Source organism: Thunnus maccoyii, chromosome 7 (assembly GCF_910596095.1).
Source record: "Thunnus maccoyii chromosome 7, fThuMac1.1, whole genome shotgun sequence".
NCBI classification, from domain to species: domain Eukaryota; kingdom Metazoa; phylum Chordata; class Actinopteri; order Scombriformes; family Scombridae; genus Thunnus; species Thunnus maccoyii.
The window spans coordinates 8,660,837-8,686,225 of NC_056539.1; the positions used below are offsets into that span (position 1 = coordinate 8,660,837).

A 25,389-nucleotide genomic window follows, 5' to 3' on the forward strand; every position below is an offset into this window, starting at 1 on the left:
GTTCTCCTGAGGGAGATCGTCATTTTTTTTTTTTTTTTACTGTGTCCAACTTCTCCATCTCAGATAATACATGGAGGTTGTGAGGCCAGATGTGAGGCACCAACTCTTGACTTGCTAAAAAACACAGTCACTTTCCCTCCTCCTCTGCTCACTCTGTGTTTTCCAGTCCATTTTTAACTTCTACTATTTTGCTATGGTGATGTTTTGTTGTCTTTTGAACCTAATGACATAGTAAAACAAGCACAAAAACAGGAATTTAACTTTCTGTGGAGTTCAGTAATTTTACAGTTTAAATATGTGCTGCTCAAACACACAACATATGCAAGTGAGTATAAATAAGGAGGAGACATAGAACAGTTAAGCTGAGACAAATATATTTGATTCAAACAGAGAAATGTATCTGGTTAAAGCAGTTGTTACTCAGCAGCGCTAAGCTGCTGATCAAACTAACCCACTGACAACAGTTGTATCATTTCATAGCCAGTGTTTGACTTTGTTCTGTTTTATAACTGCAAATCGCATATTTCAGTTGAAGTGTAATAGGCAGTGACACTACCCTTACATGATGCAAGGATTGCTTTGGCTTCCTGGATCTTATTTTTTATTATTCTAGACTTTTATTTCAAAACCACTACTCAAAAGACAATTTACACGGGTCCAATACTTGGGTGTGACATGAAAGATTGTTAAAAGTGCAGCACTTTTGGCTGGACCGCAACAGTGGGGCCAGCCCTATAAACATGAATGTCCGTGACTGACTGACTGACTAAGTCGCTGAGTGATGAAGTTACATGATTGGTCAGCTGAATGCCGCCCCTTCCTATATCCCAGTGAAATGGAAGTTAGAGAGTCTTTAGCTTCTTTACTGTAACGTATTCCCCTGTGAAACAGAATATTTGAGCGGGGTACAGTTACAAGAGGGATTTAAATCAAATCCTTCGTATTTGATTGGACTGCTAGAAGTGCGCGGGGCTTAGCGAGTTTAGCACGATACGCGGCTGCAGAGAGAAACAGAGCTTCAGAGGACTGTTGGCTCCACACACGCCCAAACCTGTTGTTAGATCAGGAGGATGAGGAAGAGGTGAATGAATTAGACTTCAACCACATTGTTTTGGAAAGTTCTTGCCCACTGATATCTAAATACACATCTCTTCCCATCTCTGCTCATATTGCTCTGTTAGCTACTACGACCCACAAGCGGTCAAGTGTGGTTTTATATGATAGGTGCGGTTAGCTAGTCACATTTGATTGGATGAATTTTTGTAACGCCCCTGAGTTCAAGATGAATCATCAAACATTTGAAACCGTTTTACAGAAAGAGGAAAGACAAGTATTTTGATGTAAAAATACTCAAAAATGATTTTTTTGACATATCATTGGCATATAACAAGAGATAACTGAACCATTAACAGGGGGACACAGGATTAGAAGTAGGAAAAATTATTTTTCATTACACTGGGTCTTTAAAAGCCCTTAGGCGTTTAATACAGGGTCCAGCCGTATACTAGGTTTTCACCTACTCTTGTTTAAACCACATCTGGGGAGGTGCTGTGCCTCATGCAGAAATTGGGACTTGTAAACTGGTAATGATGGTTGAAAATAGAGGCTTTGCAATCATACTGGACACAGGTTGACATTTGAGAGAGACACTGAGGCATAACAGCAGGACCCAGCCTTTTAACTAAAAAGACGAGGTAAATGGATGACATGAAGGTGGTTAAATCAAACCCCAATGCCACGTTGTTAACTGGTTCAAAATAAGAAACAAATTTCAGGATGTTTTCTAGTTTTTTTCCAGTGAGAAATGCAAATTAATACAACTTTTTAAAATAGACTGTATGCCTATGTTTTAGAAACATACTGCTTTTAATATAGTTAGCATACTTTAGTTCCTGAATCATGTGCATTGTATTGTTTGTCAAGTTATCAGTGTCAGATCAGCACAGACAGCCATGCAAATAGTAAGCACGCTACATGATGTGTCTATGAGACTGGAGTCAGAGGTATTCAGGTGAAAAGAAAGCAACTTTCTCAAGCATTTCAAAGCATCCGTATGCAGAAACTCAGCTCTGCGGTGGAGCAGGGAGTTTTGTTTACTGACAGGTTGGTGAACATGGAGAGATGCAGCATTACAGACTGATACGCAGAAGCAGACTGAGACTCAAAAGTCGCTGGTGAGCTACAGTATGTGAAACTCAGTCAGATAAAGATATTTTATCAAGGTGAAAAAAGTGGAACGTCACGTTAAAAAGTACCTTGTGGAGTTTTTGACCATCAGTCGCTCTAGCTAGCAAATATGGATGTAAAACAAACATCAAAACAAACATCAATCAACTGGTTTTTACAAATGTTTCATGAGGAAGTAAATGCATTCAACATGTTTTTCAGGCCTCATAGAAACACACAATGCATTTTGGTGAGTTAAGGGGCTAGTATACTTAGTCAGAACTGGTTGTCGGATGGTCAGATAGCTCTAGAAACCCCCTCACCCCACACCTTTCCAATATTGGATTGCTCTGTAACTTTCCGACATGGATGGTCTGATTTTCACAAACACTTGATGCTGACTGGATGGCTGTAAGGAGGTGAGAAAGGAACCAGCGTTTAAACTCCTCTCTTTCTATCACTTTTCACGTGAACAAGTGCAAGACTATAAATGCCTTCCAGGAGAGACTGTCTGAAAATGTGCGCTATATATATAAATGATATCATGTAAGCTCTTTGTCTCCAGTATTTGTGCTAAGCTAAGGTAACCGGCTGCTATCTGTAGCTTCATATTTACCATACAGTCATGAGAGTTGTGCTAAATGCCAAATGCCAAACTACTACTTTAAGCATCTCCATGTTCAAAAAACAAACAAAACAAACAAAACAAAAAGTTAGTGTCCTCCAAATCTGTACAGTGATCCACCTCCACTGAATCACATTTGTACTATCAAGGGACATAATTAAAACAATGCTGTAAAATCTACAAAGGAGCTGTTGGTATACTGCAGAAAGTACACATCAATTCTATTAGAACAAATGAGCAGCAATACACAGAAGAGTAGGACTGATAACATCCTCTGGGAAGAGGAAATAGAGAAAAACAGAATTATTAGATTCTATATATATGTATTGTCTGACTTGTTTGTAAAAAACAAGTTAGTTACATAAATAGACGCTTTTAAAGGTGCAGTGTGTAGGGCTTAGTGGCATCTAGCAGTTAGGTTGCAGATTGAATCCACCTTCCTTGCCCCTCCCCTTCCGAGTGTGTAGGAGAACCTATAGTGGCCACGAAATTCGTGAAAATGTTAAAGGCCCTCTCTAGAGCCAGTGTTTGGTTTGTCTGTTCTGGGCTACTGTAGAAACATGGCTGGCATGGATGCAACATAGTGGGCTGCATGGACACACTCCCTATGTAGATATAAAGGGCTTGTTCTATGGTAACAAAAACACAACAATTCATATTTTCAGGTGATTATACACTAATTAAAACATACTTATGAATATTATATTCCATTTCTGCCGAGTCTGTTATGCTAGATGGAACTAAATTCTACACACTGCACCTTTGAGGGCCTGTTAATGTCTGTCTGGTGTCATTCTTTAAAGAAATATTTGTGTAGTCATTTCTAAAAGAAACAACCCATCTCTATTTAACTCACTGGATGTCAGTATTAGTAACAAATCACGATGACAGAAAATAAAATTTGTTGCAAATGTGCACTTAAAACTAACCGCTCCATCGTGGCCACCTGAGAATATCTGACCCAATAAATTTAATTCTACAACATACTGTTTGCAGGTTTGTTCTTTTCCATTTGTTTATCCAATGAATAATGGAAACTGTTTCAATACTCAGCCAGACACACCATAATACGTCCAACACACCAGCCTCAAAGAGATACGTGCTGCTTGATTTACAAAACACTGCAATCATGTAGGTTCCAAAGAAATCAAAAGCACTTCAAGAGTCAAATCAGTGTGTGAAAGTGCTCAGAAGCCTGATGGCAAATGTTCAATCCCACACACTAAGAAGCATGATAATGTGATGATGTGCGTGGCAGCCCTTACAGCCCTGAGAGTAGCCCGGTTGCTCCGAGCCCACACCACCATGCTAATGAAGAGCTGGAGGAGAGGCACAGCTGCAGGCCAACCTCACTGCTGGGGTTATCATTAATGAACTATGGAGCATGGATGCTGTAATTCATGACAGAATATAAATTTCCTCTTCCAAGGTTATTTGATTTCATGATGAAATTCAGACACTCTGAGGAGCTGTCATATGTGGATGCTACTCCCTGAGATCTGAGCACAACATAAGAAAGGGCCAATCAGTGAGTTAGTATGGTTTAAGCGCAAGATGACTCTGCTAACAGAAATAACACATAAATGTAGCGTAAAATTCAGTTCCCTTTTAAGCTGAACATCAGTTTTGAATACATTACATTTTGATCATTTTAAACCACTTTTGATAAATGAATACATCTCTAAAAAAGAACTTGGTTGCATACCCTCAAGTTTGTCCCAGTTAATGCATAATTTATTGTCTATTTGTTCTACAATACACTACAGTACACTGCCTGAAGTGATGATATGGAAACTCACTCACAGAGGAATATTTCTAAATATCTACTTTTGAATCGAAACAATTACGATGTTTAAAAATGATTGTCACGGGAGAATTACGGAAAGACAACACACGTGTAAAAAAGACTAACAAAGACTAACTCATGTTAACACGGTTGTTTAAAGGAGAGGTTCACAGTTTTCTGTCTTAAAACAACAGTCACATGCCCAAACGAACACTGAAGCAGGTTTTCTGTCATCATTCCTCCTGTTCATACTGACCATTGGAAGATCCTCTCCAAATGTGCTGACGATGTAAGCCATGAGAGATATACACAGTCTTCGTTTTGAGCAAAATACTTTTAAAAGTTTATCTTTATCTTTTTAGTAAAAAAAACTCCTTCTTCTCTCCTAAACAGACAGTGTTTTCCTATTCAGCTGCAGTGGAAGGATCATAACAAAAAGAGGGAATTTGGCACTAAAAAGACTTTGACTTGATTTGACTAATTTAGACGAATGACTATTGTTTTAAGACATAGCAGACTTGAAAAATTGTGAACCTTTCCTTTAAGAACAGGAGGACTTTTAAAGGTTCACTGCTCAGGCTGCAGGATCACGTCATTTTCAACAAGAGAATCATCATCTTTTACTTTAACTTTTTTTTTTTGAAAGCATATGGTCCTTGAATATCATATGCTGGCTTTTGCATTTTGAACGCTGCAGCACCTCGCCATTTTGTGCCCCTGACCTATTTCAAAAAAAATCTCCATTTGAGAGTGCAGAAGGTTTTCTGTAAACGTACACCTCCTGAATGAATAAGCACTTCCTGTTTCAGTCAGGGCTGGGGTTCACAGAGGGGGGGTATGACTCTAAAAGATCCCGTTCTCTCCTTTGCCTTTTCTTTCTCAACTCTGAAAAGAAATAAAATAAATAAAGAACAAAACTACTCAAACAGCAGGATTTTCAGTTCACTTGCAGACTATAATCTCACATACTTATCAAATTATAGAATGGCTTGATTACACAGGCTTTATTGGAGCATACATCAAATTAATAGCCAATTTTACAAGTAGAACAAAAACACTTGGTTCCCGTTAAATCACCTAATGTAAACTATAAATTTCAGTTTCAGAGGAAAAACCTTCCTGGAGATGAAGAAAGATAGAAGAAAACAATGGAAAAAAGGAGGACAGTATGTTTATTTACTGTGCGCTAGCGAGAAGTGCCTCCAAAATGTCCACTGGTGAGGACAGAAACGCTCCCACAACCGCAGTCTGCTTGTACACATGTACACAACACGTCACGCACACACACACACACACACACACACATATAAACACAACCATTAGGACGAGAGGAGGACAGATAGAGGAGAGGGTGGTGCAACTGATGAAAAGACGTGATTAACCTTTGATCTTCCCTCGGTTGTGTGTATGTATGTGTGCGCGCACATAGGCATGTCAAGGAGAGAGTGAGTGTATATGTGTCTGCTGAATGATAACTGTGCTATGTGCTCGGCTGCTCCCACGGGAGACAGAGATAGATAATGTTGACGATGTTCAGATCCTTTGATAATGACTGCAGGGGATGGAGCGGTGAGGAAGATGTGGAGATTGGTTGGTGGTGCTGTGTATGTTTGTGTTAGTGTTTGTGTGTGTGTGTGCCTCTGATGTGTTGGTGGTTGTGTAGCCTCTATCCTCTGGTGGTCCTTGGGTGCTGCTGGTCTGAATTACGCGCGGCAGATGAGGGGGTACGGAGGGTCGGACAGGAGAATGTTTGTTTGTGTCTGACCTCCGTAACCAAGCTGACCTGAGACAAAGCATGGGAACGTGCTAGCTTTGTATGTGTACGTATGTAATGTGTATGTCGAAGTGAGAGCGAGAGGAGCTGAGAAAGTGAGCTATGCGGGGAGAAAAAGAGAGAAAACGTGGTCTGTGGGAAAGCAGAAAAGAAGGATTAGTTTCTATACATGCTGGACAATGAGTTGTGTATTTGTGCAAACAAGTTCATGCACGACTGTTTGTTGACTCTACAAAGCTATTACTGCACGGTCAGACCGAGGGAATACACATGTGATTGTGAGAGAGTTGCGGGTTTTCATTTGATACCTGAAAGCCAAATAAACAACTCAGACCTGCCAGATCTGAACCTAGACCAATAAACTCCGCTGATATCTGAGACGCTGGGTCTGCTTACTGGCTCATCAGTCAACACACCACAAGGGCATACACACACACACACACACACACACACACAAGACACATCTTAACCTGGATGCTCTTACGCTCACATGCACGGAATATCTTTCTTAAACAACACTGTTCCATAAATTCTGTTTTGTTTGGGCGTTTTTTTTGGCTGTGAAGATATTCAGATGACATATTATATGTGAATTTCAGTAAGAAATGACTTGTTTTCAACCACAAAGACATCTTCAATGTCACAAGTCTGTGTGAAGGGTATAAGAGGGGTGGGACGCAACAGAAAGCAGAGATTGAAGCCACATGTTGAGGCACAGCGCTGATCACACAGATACACACACACACACACACACACACACACACACACACAGATTGATTGATTGATTAATCTGAATGCACAGAAAAGCACAGACAAGTAGACAACAATGTACAGCTCACACTGTGGCACATTAATGGATCGTACACTTAATTTGTTCCCGCTTATCTCTTTGCTTCTTGTACACTCACACACTTAACCGTGACTCACGCTCATCTGCTCATTCAGACACACACTGCTGTGCTGTGGGATGACTCACATCTACACACAGGAGAGTGATGGGGTGTTGGGCTGAGCTCGCGAACTGCAGACTGATGCTGCGGAGAACAAAGAGAAAGAGACAAAGTCTTCATCTCCCAGTCCTAGTTTCTACAAGAGCCTTGTAGTGTAACACATAAAACCCCTTTTGATCTCCCCACTGACAGCTGCTTTTAGGAGTGGAGCAACTTTCTTATGTTGCTCTGAAGGGACAGTAGCAGGTAGAGGGAGGGAGAGGTTGTTTCAGTGTATAATCCCATAGCGAGGAGGAGGACGAGGCTGCAGAGGGATATGAAGAGTTCCACTGAGAAGTGGGTGAAAGCGAAAGATCTCACAGGTTGAGAGGGGGCATCAGGACAACTAAAAACACTGCAGTATACTCACTGCCACAGAACACATGGTGAACAGTTTTCATAGGGACTACTTCTTGGATAGAATGTAGTCCCAATGAACTATGAACTATACTTCCAATGAATAAAGAAATAAAGATTATAATGAAAATGTTCACAAAAAGGTATGTGAGAGAGGTATGGGGCCACTCAGAGTGCTTGCATGCACTTCACTTTTGGTAATTTTGTGGCCAGACTCGGAAACTTATCATTGCTTGGGTCATGCAGAGTTTAAAATATGACTACACCAGCTCAGATATGCTGCCAACACTTTTTCGACTCTTTTTAAGTTGAATTCACTTCTCTGAACATGTTGAAAATCCAACAGTCATCATGTTGTCTGTGCATAATAGTGTATGATTTTATTTGTTATCACAATGATCCATACATTAACCATCTGCAGTAAAATATAGGCTAGTATGTAGCATGTTTTGTTTTTATGTCTGAAATTAGTTCAGTTCAGTTAGATTTCTGAAGTGAAACATATATTTGATTTTATATGCAAAAATAACTGCTGACAAATTAAATGTTTGCCTGTTTAATCTTCATATTGCATAAAAAGTTACTCTTTAAGTCACTGTTTCTCGTCACTATAAAAATGAACCTCGACGTCTACTGTTTATCAAATCATGTTGGTGATCAAAGCCACATGTCTACCTGTTTTGTAATTAAAATGTGGACCTCCAGGCGGTTCTTTGGCCAGACTCTCAAAAATGATGACGGGGGCAGTCGTTGCCCCCAGTTACCTGGTGTACTGAATGGAGACACCAGGAGAGGTTTGCTTGTGAGGATGGTCTTAAGGGAGTTATTATCTGAGAGAGAAGTTTTAATTGATCTGCGGTTTTTCTCTGTCTCCGACACGCCTTTCAGTAGAAACTGTGCAGAATAATGATTCATAACTGACAAGTTTTGTGGTGCATATAAGCACGAGGGGTTTCTGCACTTATTTGGCAACAGTCTGGTGTCGCGTTGACAAAATTTAACCAGTGGATCAGCCGTTTGGTTTGACAGTGCGCGACATCACTCAAATTAGAGACTGTAAATGGAACAGACACTTCCTGAGTTCAGATGGGTGTAAAAAGAGCTTCCAAGGTAAAGTAAAAGAAGTCAGTACAGGTTATTAGCTGTAGCGGATGGCAGAGCTGGCAAGTATTATTCATTAATTTATATGTTGTCATGCTGGCATTAATGACCTAATCAGAATAAAACTTTATTTTCTCTAAGAATGTAAAATAAAAGTAGAAAGACAAGCAAAACATGAATAAAGGGATTTGTGTGATTATAGAGGTTTATGAGGCTGCGCCTTAATCAAATAAAGTGATATTAATATAATATACAAATAAGTGATATTAGTAATGTTATAGAACATGTGTGCTGAGCTGTCGAGGCAGAAATCTCATGGATACAGATAACTCAAAACCTTTCCAGATAAAACTGTTTACCACTGAGGAACTGCCCTTTTAACCTGTGAATAAACACGTGTGACATAAACAGTCGGCATGCTCGGGAAACCGCGAGTGAGAGAGGAGTGAACTGTGAGACGAGGTAGTCATTGCAGATAGTGAGAGGGGGTCGAGATAAGGTGCTGAGTCCCACAGACACAGAGGAAGCCTCCTATCACAGGAAGCTCCCCTTGCAAATGTCAGATCCTCGTAATCACTGCTCTACTTCCTGTTTCAGTCCCCTGAGCTGGACAACATCACACGAGTGCACACAGAGGCTCGTGCAGATACTCGCAACCAAACAAGCTCATACATATACTTACCCATCCAGGCAGGCATCCTACACAAACATCACATCCTGGTGGGGCTGAGGTCCACATCAAAGTGGATTATAGGGTGGGATGAGGCCGGCGCTATGGTGACCACTAGCAGACATACCACTTATTATTTCTGACCTCGATATGTTGACGCCACCCATGGTTTGAGGGAACGTCTAAAAACTATCTGGCTTCTCTCCCTCACTTTCTCACATCGGTCCATTGTCTTAATAATGTTGACATGACCCGTAATTGGAGAGTGTGTGTTTGCCCGCTTACAAAAAATGGGTTAGCATAATACAAATACCCTAACACACTGTGCTTGCTTCAATGTTCTGCCTCGACTCATGATCGTGCACACTTTTCACACACCCCGGCTCTATGGAAACACACAAACTTAATAATCCTGTCGTTCAAAATACACAACGAGCTAATCCGCTCTCACACATCGCAACAGAGGGCTGTCACGGATGGGTCAGGAACTTCGGTACAGTGTATCACAACTAAAAACATTTATACTACAAGGCTTGCTAGTTTTAGAATTATTCAGATCAAGTTCAATAGAAAGTGTGAAGCAGCTGCACAAGTGTGTGTATAGTGTGTGTGTGTGTGTGTCAGCCTCTTGACTGGTGCAGTGATGCAAGGAGGCCTAACAGAGGGTGGCTGCTCCCACCTGAGAGACAGATGTTTGTATTATATGCGTGTGTGTGTGTGTGTGTGTGTCCATGTGTCCACACAGGCAGACAGGAGAGGGCTAAACCTGCCACCCCAGTGTTATAAAATGCACATTAAATGTGTCTAACAGCACTTCAGAATGAAATAACACTCTGTGAGCACTTATCCTGATTATATGATTCTTTTCAAATAATTGACTCATAATTCAACAGGTTGAGCTGTATTTCCTCATAAATTCTCACTGTGTACTACACAATGTGATCCACACCCCAGATATGAATCAGACATCACAGATGCAATGTCACTTTGTCAACACTTAGAGATAAATAAGTGAGTGTTTCATTAAAGGAGAGAGGTTGTGTACAACTGAGACACTGTGGAGTAACTGTGAACACTTCCAGCGGCAATATGTGAGGAGAAAGTCTTGAGAGGGGAGGGAGTCGTGGAGGAGAGAACAGGATAAGCAGAAAATTAAAACCATACATCCCCATCCTGGAAATAACACATCCCCTACAGTGGATTTTCTTAGGATTTGCTATCGGAGAGGGAAATTATTGCGCGGCCAAAATAGTGAGTGTTTTTAATGTGAGAGACTTAAGTTTGTGTGTTCTGGGTCAAAGACTGTGGTGTCAAGGACCTGGTGGGTGTAATGGGCGTGGGGGTGCTCTCGCCTTAGGGTTAGGGGCAACAGTTATAAGGGAGGTGTGTGTGTGTGTGTGTGTAAATATATATGTGTGAGTTCTAATGTGTTTATTTTCTGGGGGGGCTGAATTCATACTAGCCTCAGTGCAGCAATCCTTGCAGCAGAAAGTCATTATCACCGTATATACGCCCACACTCTGAGGATGACGGTGATAACGGCAGCGACGGTCCTCTCCGCCAAAACGTTTTTCGCCCCCGTGAGAAACTGCAGAGGAAATGTTAGAACAGACAGTTCATTCATTCCTCCAGCATCTCTCTATGCCCACCAGAGAGAGACATTTACCTGGACTGAAACTGGTCTGAGTCGGATGTGATAGTGCTAAATTCACAGACACAGTGCAGACGGCAAGCAGCTGTCAGCATCAAAGAACCGTTGAATGTGTGTATGTGTGTGTGTGTGCGCGTGAGAAAGAGAGTGTGTAAGAGGCAGCCTCAGAGGACCATGATGCAGACAAAGGTAACAGGAGATAAGATGAAATGATGGAGAGGCAGACAGAAAATGTGATGGGGAAATAGGTTCTACTGATAGCAGGATTTAAATGACAATCTTCTGCAGCAGTCTGTGCTTTATCAGACTGAGTCGACTCAGCACAGCAGGACCACTCATCCACCAGGAGTGGACAAAGTACCTGGAGCACCTTACATTTAGGGCTTGGTATCGAACCTCAATACGTCATGAGTACCGACCAAAATGAGCCTTTGACACTAAATGTCAAATACTGACAGCGGGCACTGAATGCCTGCACAGATTCTTAGTCTTGTTTACAATACTTTGATCAACTAGCAAAGTTCTTGTATGGCTGGTTCGTGTTAGGACAAAATGAAAGAATGAGGCATTCAGGAAATGTGGTTTATTTGTAACAGATAGCAGAAGAATCTGTTTTGTAGAAAAACAAGTTTATATTTTTCCAAGTATAGCATTAGAAAAGTACCTTTTTGTTACCAAAACTCAAGTGTCACATTGGCACTGATATAAAAAACTGTCAAATGAAATCATTGTAACAATCCAACACAATAGCCCTGAAAATCAACTCAGATGTAGTTTTTGGGGCTGTAGTTTGTATTGCAAGCGTTATCTGATTACATGACAAAACCAAGTTACTTTAAAGTTGACAACACAAATCTATTGTGACCTGAATCCTGAACATTTCGAACTTTACAAAGACTGTTTATTGCCAAGGAATTGTATTAAACTGCATTACATACAGAAATTGTGTCCACAACCTCTACTCCTTAAGGAATGACAGTGGCTTTATTTCTACAGTAGTCTGCACAGTCACATGGCTACTGACTGAAGTCTTGTTAATGTCTTGTTAAGGTAAGGTGGTTTACATCAACCTTTTTCAGAACTGATTACCTAGAAATTAGGTATTTTGTTTTGGACGTTGCAGACTTAAGAGTCATTATTTTTAAAAGGATATGGTTGGCGATTTTCTATATTTTTCTCATTCTCAACAAATCTCATGTGCAGAGGAAAACCAACAAAGGACTGATCTACTAACAAGTATTGTGTGTATCCAAAGCCCGATATCTTATCCCTCTGTGCCGTAGTTCAACATGTCAATGAGCCACACTGTTGACTGGATGACAAGTTCTTTGGCCCCCAAAAATTTGGGCATGTGTGTTTAGAAACGGCTCCAACGACTAGTAACAGCGATCATGTTTTAAAACCCCAGAGAGTAGTTCGGAGTAAGACAACATATGTGCGGGAACGCGGTTCCGTTTAACGTGCTTTGCTAGCTTGTTGTGCTGCATATCACAACGTCTTGACTTTGTCCTGAAGTTCTTTGAGAAATTTACAATGTAATACAAAGTCAAGAGGTTGTGATATCTTGGGTGCTGAGAAGGTGCACCATGGCTTCTGAGATCTGTTGTTTTCTGTCAGTTTCACATATGAAAATTAAACACAATAGAGATTTTTTGACTAAAATGTTTATTTCATGACTTAACAATTAGATACTGATAGAACTTTTCATTTTTTCTAAGGTTGTGTCTCCACAGATAGAGCAGAAACCAATGTTCTCCAAAAACTGTAATGGTATGATCTACTTGAGGCCATCAAAGTTAAATCGCAAATCTAAGATTACAGGGTGAAAACCACAACCTAAAGAAATTAAATTATATTTTCAAGCCAAAGTAATCACAAGTTTTCAAATACTTGGAGTGTTTCTCATACTTTCCTTAAATGGATTTTCCAAACTAAATTATGTTTGTATATGTCAAAACCAGGATACATGAGTGACACATACGTGAGTCAAGAAGTTCCCTGCATGTAAATGAATCCACTGAAAAACCACAGCTGAGGCGATGTTGCACCATTAAACACCGGAGAGCAACTGGAAATGAGGCACGTAGACCATTAAGCGATTAAGAAAGACATAGCAGGAAAACTCAGTCCAAACATTTCATCTGACTGCCCCCCTCAGTTTGTTGGCCTGCGTCTGGTCAGGCTGGAGAGTCAGCTGAGTAGGAGGAGCATTGAGATAAGCTTATCTCCGACTTTGTTCATCACACCAAGACACCAACAGACGAAACAGAGAGTGACCAGACACCAGGCTGCAAGTAAAGAAACACTCCTTTCTCTTCATTCCTTACTATCTCCTTCTATCTATTGGCCGGACCTCTATAGGGACACTTTGATAACACAGACCATTACCTCCTCATGATTTACGACCACCTAAAGACACTCTGAGTGGAGTATGACATGTATTAAACAAACGAGGGGTACGGTATGGAAGACAAAGGAGCAGAAACTAAAGGGGGAAAATGGGGGTGGAAAAGAAAAATGTGAATTTCTTTGCTTTTCTGCTCGATGAGGGGGTGTAAGAGAAGAGGGGTTGTAAAAAAGAAAAGGAGGAGGAGGCAGGGGAGTAGGAGGCGTTCCTGCTGGCTCAGACCTTGATTAACACCAGGCCTCTTGACAGGAAATGACCCGGCCAGCTCATAGCGCCAGGAGAGCTTCCATCTGGTGTTGAGGCCATAGAGGAATTCTCCACCCAGGAGAACCGAGCAGAAGAACTTAGGACTGAATGGACACATTTCACTTCCAGGGTCTGTAGATTAGTCCAACTGCTTCCCTCCTTGTATTGTATCGTAACCCAGAAACCACCCTTTTCTGTTTCTGTTGTTGTTTGAGGGCGTAAACGCCAAAAGTAGAAGTGAGCTGCAGTCTTTCAATCTAGGCCTCAAAAATAACAACCAGAGCACAAAATACTTTTGACCGTCAAAGTTTAGATCTGGACATCCAGCGAGACTATGAGGTGAAAGTCGCTTAGAGAGTTGCTCAGATTCAAAGAAGGGAGGAGGAAGTTGCATGGGTTGGGGGTGGGAGGGGCTGGAGAGACAGCGAGGGGACAGTTTGGGGAGGAAAGCGGGTACATTAGGACAGGTCATCTTTCACTGCTGACTGGAATCCTAAACGTAAACAAGTCCTTCCGCACCCACAGATAAAATGCAGATATACCGTAAAAACTAAGTGACGCTGGTAAAAAACAGACTCACATGCACACATGGTCTGCTGCACTTACACACTTACTTATGAATAGTGTTTGAACAAAGGAATTTGTTTTGGTTGCCATCAGACTATAGAACATGCACAGATTCATATATCGACAAACATATAAATTTTACAAAGAACCTACAAAATACTACAAAGTCCTACTTTAAAGTCTTTATCTGTCAGTCTGAGTGCTGCACAGACTGAAAACCAGCTTATGAATGCAGACAGGGAGGGATGTCCTCCCAGATGAGCCGAGGAGTGTCCCAGCAGGATGAGACAGAGGCGAGCGGGTAGTGTGTGTAGGCTGGACTCCTCCGCTGACCCTCCGTCAAAGGGTCACAGGCTGACCCCCGCCTGCACTGACGCGTGTGCAGGGGCCAGGGGCCGCTGTCTCAGTTAGAGTCCCTCTGGAGCCGGCTTGTATGTGTGTCTGGTATGTATTTCTGCCTTTGCTTCATTGAGCAACTGTGTGTGTGTGTGTATTTGTGAGTCTGTGTGGGATGGTGATAGTGTCCTTTTTCATTCTACAAGCCCAATTCCCAGCAGAGATATAAGTGCTTACGAGCCTTTTATGATGTGCATTTCCTGTCATAAATAAGAAGCAGAGGAATTCTCTGCTGAGCGTTAACACACTCCATAAAGCAAACAGAGGTGTAAACTACACACTAGGCCAGCTCTGCGAAATCTACCCGACAAACTATGACTATTACTTACTGCACTACTTTGACAGTTGACTGTCAAAGTGACTGAGTGACAATACTACAGGTATCTTCTTACCGCATATAGTTAATTTTGAAGCATTCATAGGACAAAAAGATATGATATGAAGAAATTAAAATATTTCCTACCCAAAGATTTAAAGTCCCTTCCTCTATTGTTTCATTCACAAGTAAAAATGAAATTATCTATTGGCCTGAAGCTGTAAAGTTACAGATGTTTCACCACTCATCAGAACTTTATAAGTTCTGTTTCAGGTCTGTTTAACTTTATAAGTTTCATTTTCACTTGACACTGGATGAATGAGATGAACCTTGACAAGTTTTCAACGAGTTATAATTACCAAATCTAAACCATCCTCTAAGGGCCACTGGGTGATGTGTGGGAGATTTGATGTGGGTGAGAAAAATGTAGAGGTTTTTCATCAGTTAATGACAGTCCACAGCCTGATACAGCAGAATAACTATTATTGTTAATAATTTGTTCAACTATCCATTCATGCATCTAACAAATTCTTGCAGTTTCAAACCAGCCAATTCATTCTGGGCCACGATCCCTGGTTTCAAGGGCAAGTAAAGGACATCCATGGCTGTATTGTGTGTGTGTGTGCTTTTTAAACAATAGTCAATGAAAAAGTATGTTTTTCAAAACTCTCCAATTGCTCTTAAAAGAAAAGAATTATTTGCACGAGGTCAATTTCATTCTTTTAGTTTGATCAGTCAGAGATTTCACTGACAATGATCCTAGAAGAATTTTACACAGATTAAACTCGGTTAATACTTACATGGTTAAAGTTGGGAGTAGATGTACATAGATGTGGGATGAGAAGGTTTAAGATGCACGTAGAAAAAACACATTATACAAAAATTTACCAAAATGTATACTTTTTAAAGTTTTCTTCTTTTCTTGCTAAATAATCTGATAGATCAAGGCTCATCTCATACTCACATGAAAGGAAAATTCATGCTTTAGTCTTTTCATTTGAAGGGGTGACAGGCCCATCAGAGGGCAGTTTTTCACATGTCCAGTATGTGCCAGTTGATCTATATGGCTATGTAACTATTCTGCTTTAAGGTTGTAGCCATTTGTTACCTTTACTACTTGACCACAAATTCTCTAAGTTGCCTGGCTGATCCTGCCTGCCTCGGCATAACTGTAAGAATGGCTCTAAACAAAGTATACTGCCTTTTAAATCTACCTACCATTTCCAGGTGTCTATATTTCTGTCCTGTTATTGCTGCTAAAACTGTCACACCTTTTCTTGGGTTTAACTCAGTAGAACTTTAGTGGAGGAGAAAGCAGAGAGTGGGGAGGATAAAAGGGAACAACGGTACAGTATGGAGACCCTACCACAGCGCTGACTTGGGAGCAGAGTTGGTTGTTAGCGAGTCTGGGGGTCTGATCGCGACTCTGTGTGTGGCCTTGACTGTTAACCAGGCCTGTCTGGCCCGGCAGTGAGGAGCTGATGAGCCTTTGCTAATTAAAGCCTGAGCTCCATGTCATTAGCTTATCTGATGAAGTGAACTAGAGAGAACATCGCCACTGGCTGCATTCTTCACCCTGGGGTCTATAGTTTTCACCTCATATATGTATGTGTGTGTATGTGTCTGTGTGTTTGCGTAACAGAGGAGGAAGTAAAGAAAGACCACCAATTAAAAATAATTGGGACTAATTTCATAAACACAGTGCAACAGGGAAAATATATTTAATCAGGCGCGATCATTAGACCAACTTATGCTCCACTTCCTCCTGCAACCAGCTCGGTGCTTTAGGGTCTGGGAGAGAGGGAATGAAGAAGAAACACAGGGAGGTATAAAAAGTGAAAAAGGGAGAAAGAGAGAGAGAGAGAGAGAGAGAGAGAGGGATGTGGAAATGGAAAAGGAAATGAAGAAAAACAAAGAGAAGAAAAGTTTGAGAAGTAAGCAGACGTGGAGTTGGTGGCCAGAGTTATGTGTGATCCCTTTCATGTCCCTCGACTGGCCCGTGTTGCCGTGCCAACCCAAACAGCGGCATTGGGGAGGTCCGACTCTCCCACTGCTCCCCTCTTCCTTGCCCCATGCACACCCCACTGACAGGATGAATAACAAACCCGATGTAAGTCTGAGGCAGACAAACAGCAGAACATGACACGAAAGCACCGCAATTTCAGTTAAATTCACGTCTTTGCTCTAAAAGTTATTTAGCGACCTTCTTCCCTTCCACTGTCACTGCTGGCAGTAAATCACTATCATCACCATCTGGGGACTGGGGATTTCACATTCTCACTACTGGAGCTGTTCGCCCACACACTGACATAAGTATAGACAAACTATGATCCATCATACTGAGCTTGCTCTGTCCTAGGGTGAGGAATTAGGAACATTTGGGTTGGCCTGCTCTCTCTCTCTCAGCCCACTGTACCCCAATGCTGCAAGAAGAGGAGAAAAAAATAGAAAGAAGAGGGAGGTGGTTTGATGCTGCCCCAAAGAAAACTAAGATCCACCAGGGCTGACAGGAAACAAATCCATAAAGTAGTCTGACTTTAACTCTCTTTCGCTCTCTCACCAGCATCAGTGTAGTTATTGCCACAACTGAACGAGGGATTAACAGTAACTGCTTGGAGCTATTTACAACCTGCACACATCACACACACCACCCATGTACACCACAGACTGTCTGGCAGCGGCCAATCAGACTGTAGGTTTCAGGAGAGCAGTGGGTTCCTCATCCAATCCCAACGTTTGTTCTCCCTCTGCGGTGTTGCCCACGACCAATCCGGCTCTTTCCACATGTGGTGTTGGCTGTGGAGCGTTTGGTTTAAGAGCTCGTTTCCCAGTCTGCAATAAGCGCAACCATTTTCTTGGATAAATACTGTTCAACCCTTTAATCAAAGCCATACCCTGAGAAAACAATACACAGACATACTGTAGAGTATGAATGTTCATTTCGCATGCACAGACACCCACAGTAACGACAGAGTAACGACAAATACAAATGTAAAGGCATTAAAAAAAAAGCTTCTTTTTCACTTGAAAACCAGAAACTGTGGTTAACACTTTATATTAGGACATTTCAAGGAGTCTGTTTTGACTACTCTGCTGTCTTCCCCGCTGGAAATACAAGAAAACTGCACATAGCAAAACAAATTTGTGTACTCACTGGGTTAGCTAACTGCTAACACGCTAGCCAGATAGGCTAGCACTAGTTAGCCACAATAACTCTCTAAGCTTCTCTCTATTCTGTCTGCACTGTGCTTTTAACTCCCCCATGTTATTTTATTCACCATTGCACAGTATTTTGTTCAATAAAAAGTAATTGAAGAAGGAAGATAAAGTTCTCCAAGCTTATGAGCTTAATAATCGTCAATTAGTAAGCTTGTTAGCTTAGCTGGGTCGCTGGCAGGACAATATGTTCACACTATTTATTCAAACGATGTGTTTGTACCATCGACTCCAGTCCCATAACTGTCTGCAAACCATTGCTCCTTTGTGGAGCAGTTTATAATTCGACAGAGGAGGTAAACAAGGATGGTGCAACACAGCTAATAAGCTACAACACTTTCCTACATTTTTTCCTACTTTTGCTCTCTGTTCTCTCAAAGGTCAGCACTGTGAAGACAGCTTGATATATTATTCACAGGCACAAATTTGCAGATCAAAATTCACCCAAGTTAAACTTGATGCAAAAAAATTTGAGCAGATTTATTTCACTCCCAAAAGCAAATCCACAGATTGTGGTGATTCCATTGGAATTTATCGACCGTGCCATTAAGGTGCATACCAACCAAAACATGGCCTGCTGATAAAAATGCAGTCAGCCTACTGGAAAACAGTTTCTTTAACGCACTCTATTTGGGACGTTCACCAGCTGTCCGCATTATAAACAATGTTTTAATGGAAGTTTGTTTCTGCACCAAAGAAAACAAAGGTCCACCAGGGCTGACAGGAGACATGTAATATCTACAGTGTAAAGTAGTCTGAGGAACACCAGTTTCCTGAAGATGTTCTTTAATTTAGTTCCCAGAAGGAGGTAGTTAGCGGGGTCGGGTTGTGTTTGCATTAGCCTATCCTGTCCTGCTTACTGTCCTAAACTCACTTGTCCTCACTTCTTCTCTCTGTTTCTGGCATTCTTGCTCATGTATATTGTTCTTGTGTTTCTGCACCCTGTTTGTGCATGCACTGTGTGTATCTGTGTATCCGCAGTGTTTTAGCTAAGCTCCAGTTGCTCACTGTAGCCAGGGGGAACAGAATAGAAGAATTTGTAAAAACATTGTTCTCATGGCGACCAGGTTTCATCCAACGTCTGGTTTCCATTTGACTCCTTTAATTGGGGAGAATGTCACAATCAATGTTTTGCTCTGGATGCAGAGAGAGACGACCTCCCGCCTCATGTTACCCAAGCCAAGCACTTCATCGGCTGCCATAAAAACTCTTGCACAGACCCTCGTACGTGTGCGCTCACACACACACACACACACACACGCTCAGATTTTAAAAGAAAGGTGCACACACTGCTGAATTCCTCTGAATGGGCGAGACATGCACATGTGCACACACACATCATTTTCTCTGTCTAAAACACACCTGGCACACCATGACAGGGTAATTTCCAATGAAGTGTTTATAACAGAGAGTCAGGTTTTTAACATGAGCCACATCTCTCGGCCTGTGCCTGCCAAGAGGCCCCTCAATCCAAGCTGCACTTAGCCAAGTAGAACAGGAAGAGCGATAGACAGAGTATGAGAAGGAAAAGAGGGAGAGAGAGCGTAAAAATGAGCAAGAGGGATCAACAATCTTTATTAGTGCTTTACATAGATTTACCAACCCTATATATACTATAAGAGCCTATGTGCGATATGAGATGAAAACCCTAACAGCAGTGTATTATTTTAGGGTGTGTGCTAAGGTATGGAGCAGGCCATAACTAAAAGTAGCTCTAATTATGAACTATGTGGCAGGGGAGGAGACCGTGTGTGTACAGGCTCAAGGTTAAAGACGCTATTACTTTGGGAGGTACAGCTGGTTGTGGTGTGGAGGTAGATGGTTAATTCATCTTAAGAGCTGGCCTTGATGTGCTCTACCACACAGTTACCAGCTCAGCTACAAACTCAAGTGCTGCACGGAGGAACAAAGAAACCAGTACAAACACACACTGATGCCTATTAGCACCACAGATAAAAGGTCTTTCTATACCTGCACGCTTTACAGGTAATTTAGGGGCTTTAGAGGTTAAAATGGAGGGAATGATGCTCTAATTTCTCTATCACACTATTTCTCTTTCACACTTCTGCACATGCATGAAGCTCAGACATTCCCACACTTGACTATTTGTGTAGCTGCTTGGCAAATTGTTTTGGCAGTGCACATTTTGTGTGTGTAGGTGTGTGTGTGTGTGCGTGCAAGGAGAGCAGGAGAGGGATGGGGTGTGAAGACTTTGATAAAAACCCTCCCATTAACAGGACTGGAGGTAGAGACGGGAAATAAACAATCAGCTGTTTCCACTCTCTCAGGCTAATTTCTCTCCTCTTAGACCACTGGCAAATGTGGCAAACTGAGAATCACTTCTGGAAGTAATCATGAAGTTGAGAACACATTAACTCTCTCTCACCTGTGAGTTTTTGCAGCAAGGGGCTGAGTTCTGTCTCTTGGGTGATGACCAGGGTGAGCGCTCCTATCAGCTCCCTCTCCAGCTTGTCCAGCTCCTCCTCGTCCTCCTCTGCATCCCGGTCAGTGGGCTGCGCCTCGTCAGCGAGGGAGTACAGGTAGACCAGCAGGAGGATCAGCTCATCAGGCCCGCACTCTTCCTTCCCAAACCTCGACCCAGAGGCCATGCTGTCCTCGTCTCCACGGGGCTTCATCAAGGGCAGCAGCTGCCTCAGCACGGTGGGGAAATCTGAGTCTCCAAAAGCCTGTGACACCCGCGCACAACACACAAACACACACATGCATGAAAAACAGGTGGTTAGTCAGAAGATGGTCATTTTTGCACCTTGTTGCATGTAAAGGTGCAATAAATTAGATTGCCCATAGCATAAACTAACCAGAGCCTGTATATCTGCAAAGGCTGGATATAGATGTTGATTGAAGGAATAGTTTGACATTTTGGGAAATTAGTTAATTTCTTGCTGAGATTTAGATGAGAAGAACGACACCACCCTCATGTCTGTGCAGTAAATATGAATCTACAACCAGAAGCCATTCGGCTTGGCAACAAGACTGTTAACGGGGAAATCAGGTTTGTTTAATCTGTACAAAAACCAAAGTGAAATGACTTGTGGTGGTTTTATTTGGGTTTCCAGAATGTTATTGTGCCATAACACCCCGTAAAACCACAACATGTAGGTTTCACAATTTGGGTTTTTGTACAAATTAAACAAATGACAATAGCTTCATATTTACCGTATAGACATGAGAGTGATATCGATCTTCTCATTTAACTCTTGGCAAAAAAGCCACTAAGCATATTTCCCAAAATGTGGAACTATTCCTTTAAAACCAGTTACTTCAAGATGTTTGGCTGTGAAAATGTTTTTTTTCCAAACTACTTTTGTGCTCGTCAATGGAGTATGCTGCTATGTACAAGAAAAAAAGCCCAAAAAGAAGAGTAAACTGCATTATGATGCAAAGAGTATTTATCATTTGATATCACATATCCATTAGTCTGTATTCTTACTGGTTGGTATCCTTGTCTCTGCTGTAAAAATACAGTAAGTGTCTAAATTATGAGCACTGTGTGAGTGAGCTCATCGTTCCATTCGCTAATTTTACAGCTCTGCAAATGGTTGAGGTAAAGCTTAATTTTGTTTCATTCTTTTGTTGGATTTGCATGGGTACTGAACTGCTTTCTCTCTCTCTCTCTCTCTATCGCACAAACACGCACACATACACACAGATACACACACACAGTCTGCCAACATTTGGGGCAATGTTTAGGTGCAGTGACCTGTTTTTGTGAGCCTGTCTGAGCAGGTCTGAATAGTCCCACACGATGGTTGAATTCTAGTCCAACATGCTGTAGATCACAGGACCGTTTACAGAACACTGGCCACTCTCATAACAAGGGTGAGCTCATAGACCTATAAAACAAGGGTGTGGAGCTAATCTGTCTGATGAACAGCATGAAAATTGAATGAAAAATAGGGCTGTAGGGGGGTGGGGGGATAGAGGCAATAGGGTCACAGAGTGGAGGGGGAAAGTAAAAAATTAAGTGGGGAAGAACAGGAGTTTAGGGAGATATTACAAGAGGTATTAAGCTTCAAATGATAGTATAAAGGGAATGATTGTTGACAGAGGACAGTATGTTTGTGTCGGATGTAGCTACAAATGCCCCTGTGGATATATTTCATTTTAACGAGGGATTCCTGTGTAAAGAGCTTTGTGTTCCTCTCACCAAGACAAACAGACTCTCTCTGCTCTGAGAATGAGGGGCTTTGGACCTTGTGGTGGGCCCACTGGGGGGATCCTGTGTCTGACCCAGAAGAACTCTTACGCTGAGCCAAAGACGCAATACAATCAGACCCAGAGACGCTGAGCCAAACCCGCAGAGCTGACTGACTGTCCCTCATGAAGCAGTGGCAGTAGAGAGGTCTCTTTGGAAAATGACTGTCCCTTACGGACTGTGTTTACAACACCAGGTCAACTTGGGTAACTCAGTGATTTTCTGGATCGTAAACGCGAAGTTAAACTTAACGTTAAAGTGAAAGTCATTGGTGTGGCATGAGCAGACGCCGCCCAAAGTGACATCTGCATCACTTCCCAACCTGCAAGGTATCACGAGAACACACTCATGCTGGTCTGTTCGCTCCAACAAGGCCTCCTCCCCACCTCAGACAGAGCCAACCATTCGCCTCTGGGGGCCGTTCAAACACAATCTCGCCACACATTTTTCTTCTTAAACATTGTGAAATCAAATACCTCTCCAAGTTGCACTCATTCTAACTGCCACATAATGTTAGAGAAATTTCCATCGCTTGTTTTGCTGGCGGACGGCAGAGAAACAAAGAAAATTAAGGGTTTCTTGTTGAAATGCGAACGGCTAAGTGCTTTCTCTTTCATCTCTCACTTTAGAACAACTTTTGATCTCATACGCTTCTGTCTCTGCATGTCCAGCAGTGTGTTCATATGATCTTTCAGGCTCTCAAAGAAGCGTGCCCACTGTCAACAAGTTACATTTTCATTTTGACCAGAGCTGTTGCCATGTAACTTTGGCATCAGAAGCTCTCAGTATGGGTCAGTGGAGAAAGGAGGAGCTGAAAGAAGAGCTCTGGAGGGACTCTCGCACATCATCTGTCAAGAGGTACTTCAGTTAAACCTGCCTAGTGTTACCTCGTGGGCCTCTGAGCACACGAAAAGCATACAGTATGTTCTTAGTTATAGGCTGAGTTGTAGTTCAGTTGTAGTTTTTTTGTCTATTGTTCTTCAACATGTGGTCTTAATTACTGTTTGACAGGTTGCAGGTTGGTTAGCATACAGTAGCTGCCTGGTAGTCCAGCAGCTTTATCTCACTGCTGCCTGGCATACAACTAGTATTCATTAAAAGCAGGGCAATGATGCCTGACAAGCCTGTAATGATTTTTACCAACACAATCATCATCATCATCATCATTTCAGTATTTAGAAAAAGCCTGTTTAGATCATTATTGTTATTACATGCATTGAAAGAGCACTCAACCGATTTAGCATTGCACCTCTATTCATCATATTTATCTGCTTATCTCTAGGCACTCCCTGTTGTTTGTGCTATCTGGTTGGATGCTAACTGAATACTGCGTGCAATGACGATAAAGTTAAATCTAATCTAATCTAATAACACTGTCCGGATGGAAAGACTAAAAAAAGTTTCAAAATGGAAGCAGGGTAACCAGATATATTATCTCGACTGCAGAAATTTGGTCGGAGATTCAGGTGTGTTATGCTAGTAGCAGCTAATGTTGCCTCAAGCAGATATCAAGAACAGTTAATAGAGGTCTGGTAACCTCACTTCTTTTTCACTCCACACACCAGATGCTTTTCATTTCAAACTTATGCACCAAAAGCTGTAAGCTAACAAAGTTATTTAGATTTTTATTTGACAGTTTATTGTATTTCTACTCAGTTTTAGCTATTTATTTTAGTCTTTTATATGCTTGGAACAGTGTCTAAAAGACTGCACCTAAATTAAGAAGGCTTAATCTGGATTTGGAAAATTGAATTTGAAATGGTAGCTTAAAGTCAATCTTTGACATTTATTCCACTGAACAATTGTATTTTATTTAATAACCTTGCAACTGCCATCACTAATCTCTTTAAATATCTATTGTTCTGTCAAAAAGATATCTGGTTTGTCTTTTTTGGTTCAAGGCCTCTTTCATCTTTCATCTTTGTATAAATGCACCACAGTATACTTTCCTTAACCGTGTGTGTAAACTGTGAATATGTTTTCACGTGTGAGAGGAGACATGCTCTGTAACTGGGTCCCTTCAGGAGATCTATAAAAGCTGCTGTCAGCTGCATGCCATGGCGCCAGAGCAGGAAATGGAGGTCTTTGGTACAGAACTGAGACTGAAGTGAGTGAAGCTGAGTGGGAAGACTGACTAAAGCTCTTTCCAGCACTGCAGCTACACTTAACAATGCCCGACTCACAGCGCTAGCACACAGGCTCACTGGAAAGGTGGTGTACTGTACCTCTGGGAACCGAGGTTTACAGGCTCATGCATCAATAATTTAACGCTTCAGAAGGGGCCCATTCAAGTGCATTTTTCTGCTAATACCTGGTTTATTTAAGGTAACTTTTTAAGGATATCGAGGATATAAGTACTTTCTACATCCCAGCATTCATATAACTTTCTAAAAATCCATCATTGCCCTTATGAAATGTCCACTCTAAAAACAGTGCAGATTTAGGGGTGCTGAACTATAGCATTACTGCAGTAATAACAGGAAGCTAACATTATTATTATACGCCATTACTGAATCCACTAGTCCTGCTGCCATGGCCTAATGTGACCATTACACACAATTATAGAATAACAATGGCATTACTCTATCAAAACAAAGCTAATTTCGGGGCTTGCAATTACTCAAATAAAGCCATTACCTTAGATTACTTGTCAGTTTCTTATTATGACACACTATTTCCCAAAGAAAAGCTAACTTTAGATAAAAATATACAACATAACACCTCTTTGTTCTCGGAATAGGCTCAGCAAATTGACTGATGCTGAATTTGTTGCTGGATTGTTGGTAGAAGACTGAAGCATCGCTGGCTTCTTGCTCAGGCCTTTGCACCAATCATAAGCTCCCCCTTGCATTATGTTCTGGTTTGAATCTGTATGCCAGTGATTGACAGATTACTGTTTGGCAATC

The 25,389-nt window shown here is 41.6% G+C and overlaps 2 protein-coding genes across 2 annotated transcripts in view; one reads left to right on the top strand and one right to left on the bottom strand.

Moving 5' to 3' along the window:
- LOC121900313 (proteoglycan 4-like) overlaps nt 1-25,389 on the top strand; it is a 676,357-nt gene that overhangs the window by 248,977 nt on the left and 401,991 nt on the right. The gene's annotated exons all lie outside the window — the stretch shown is intronic.
- The window catches only part of scfd2 (sec1 family domain containing 2), an 87,399-nt gene that overhangs the window by 28,870 nt on the left and 33,140 nt on the right, over nt 1-25,389 (bottom strand). Inside the window, exon 5 of the mRNA XM_042416542.1 lies at nt 20,654-20,954. Within this exon, the coding sequence (XP_042272476.1) occupies nt 20,654-20,954 (301 nt within the window). The remainder of the gene's footprint in view (nt 1-20,653; nt 20,955-25,389) is intronic.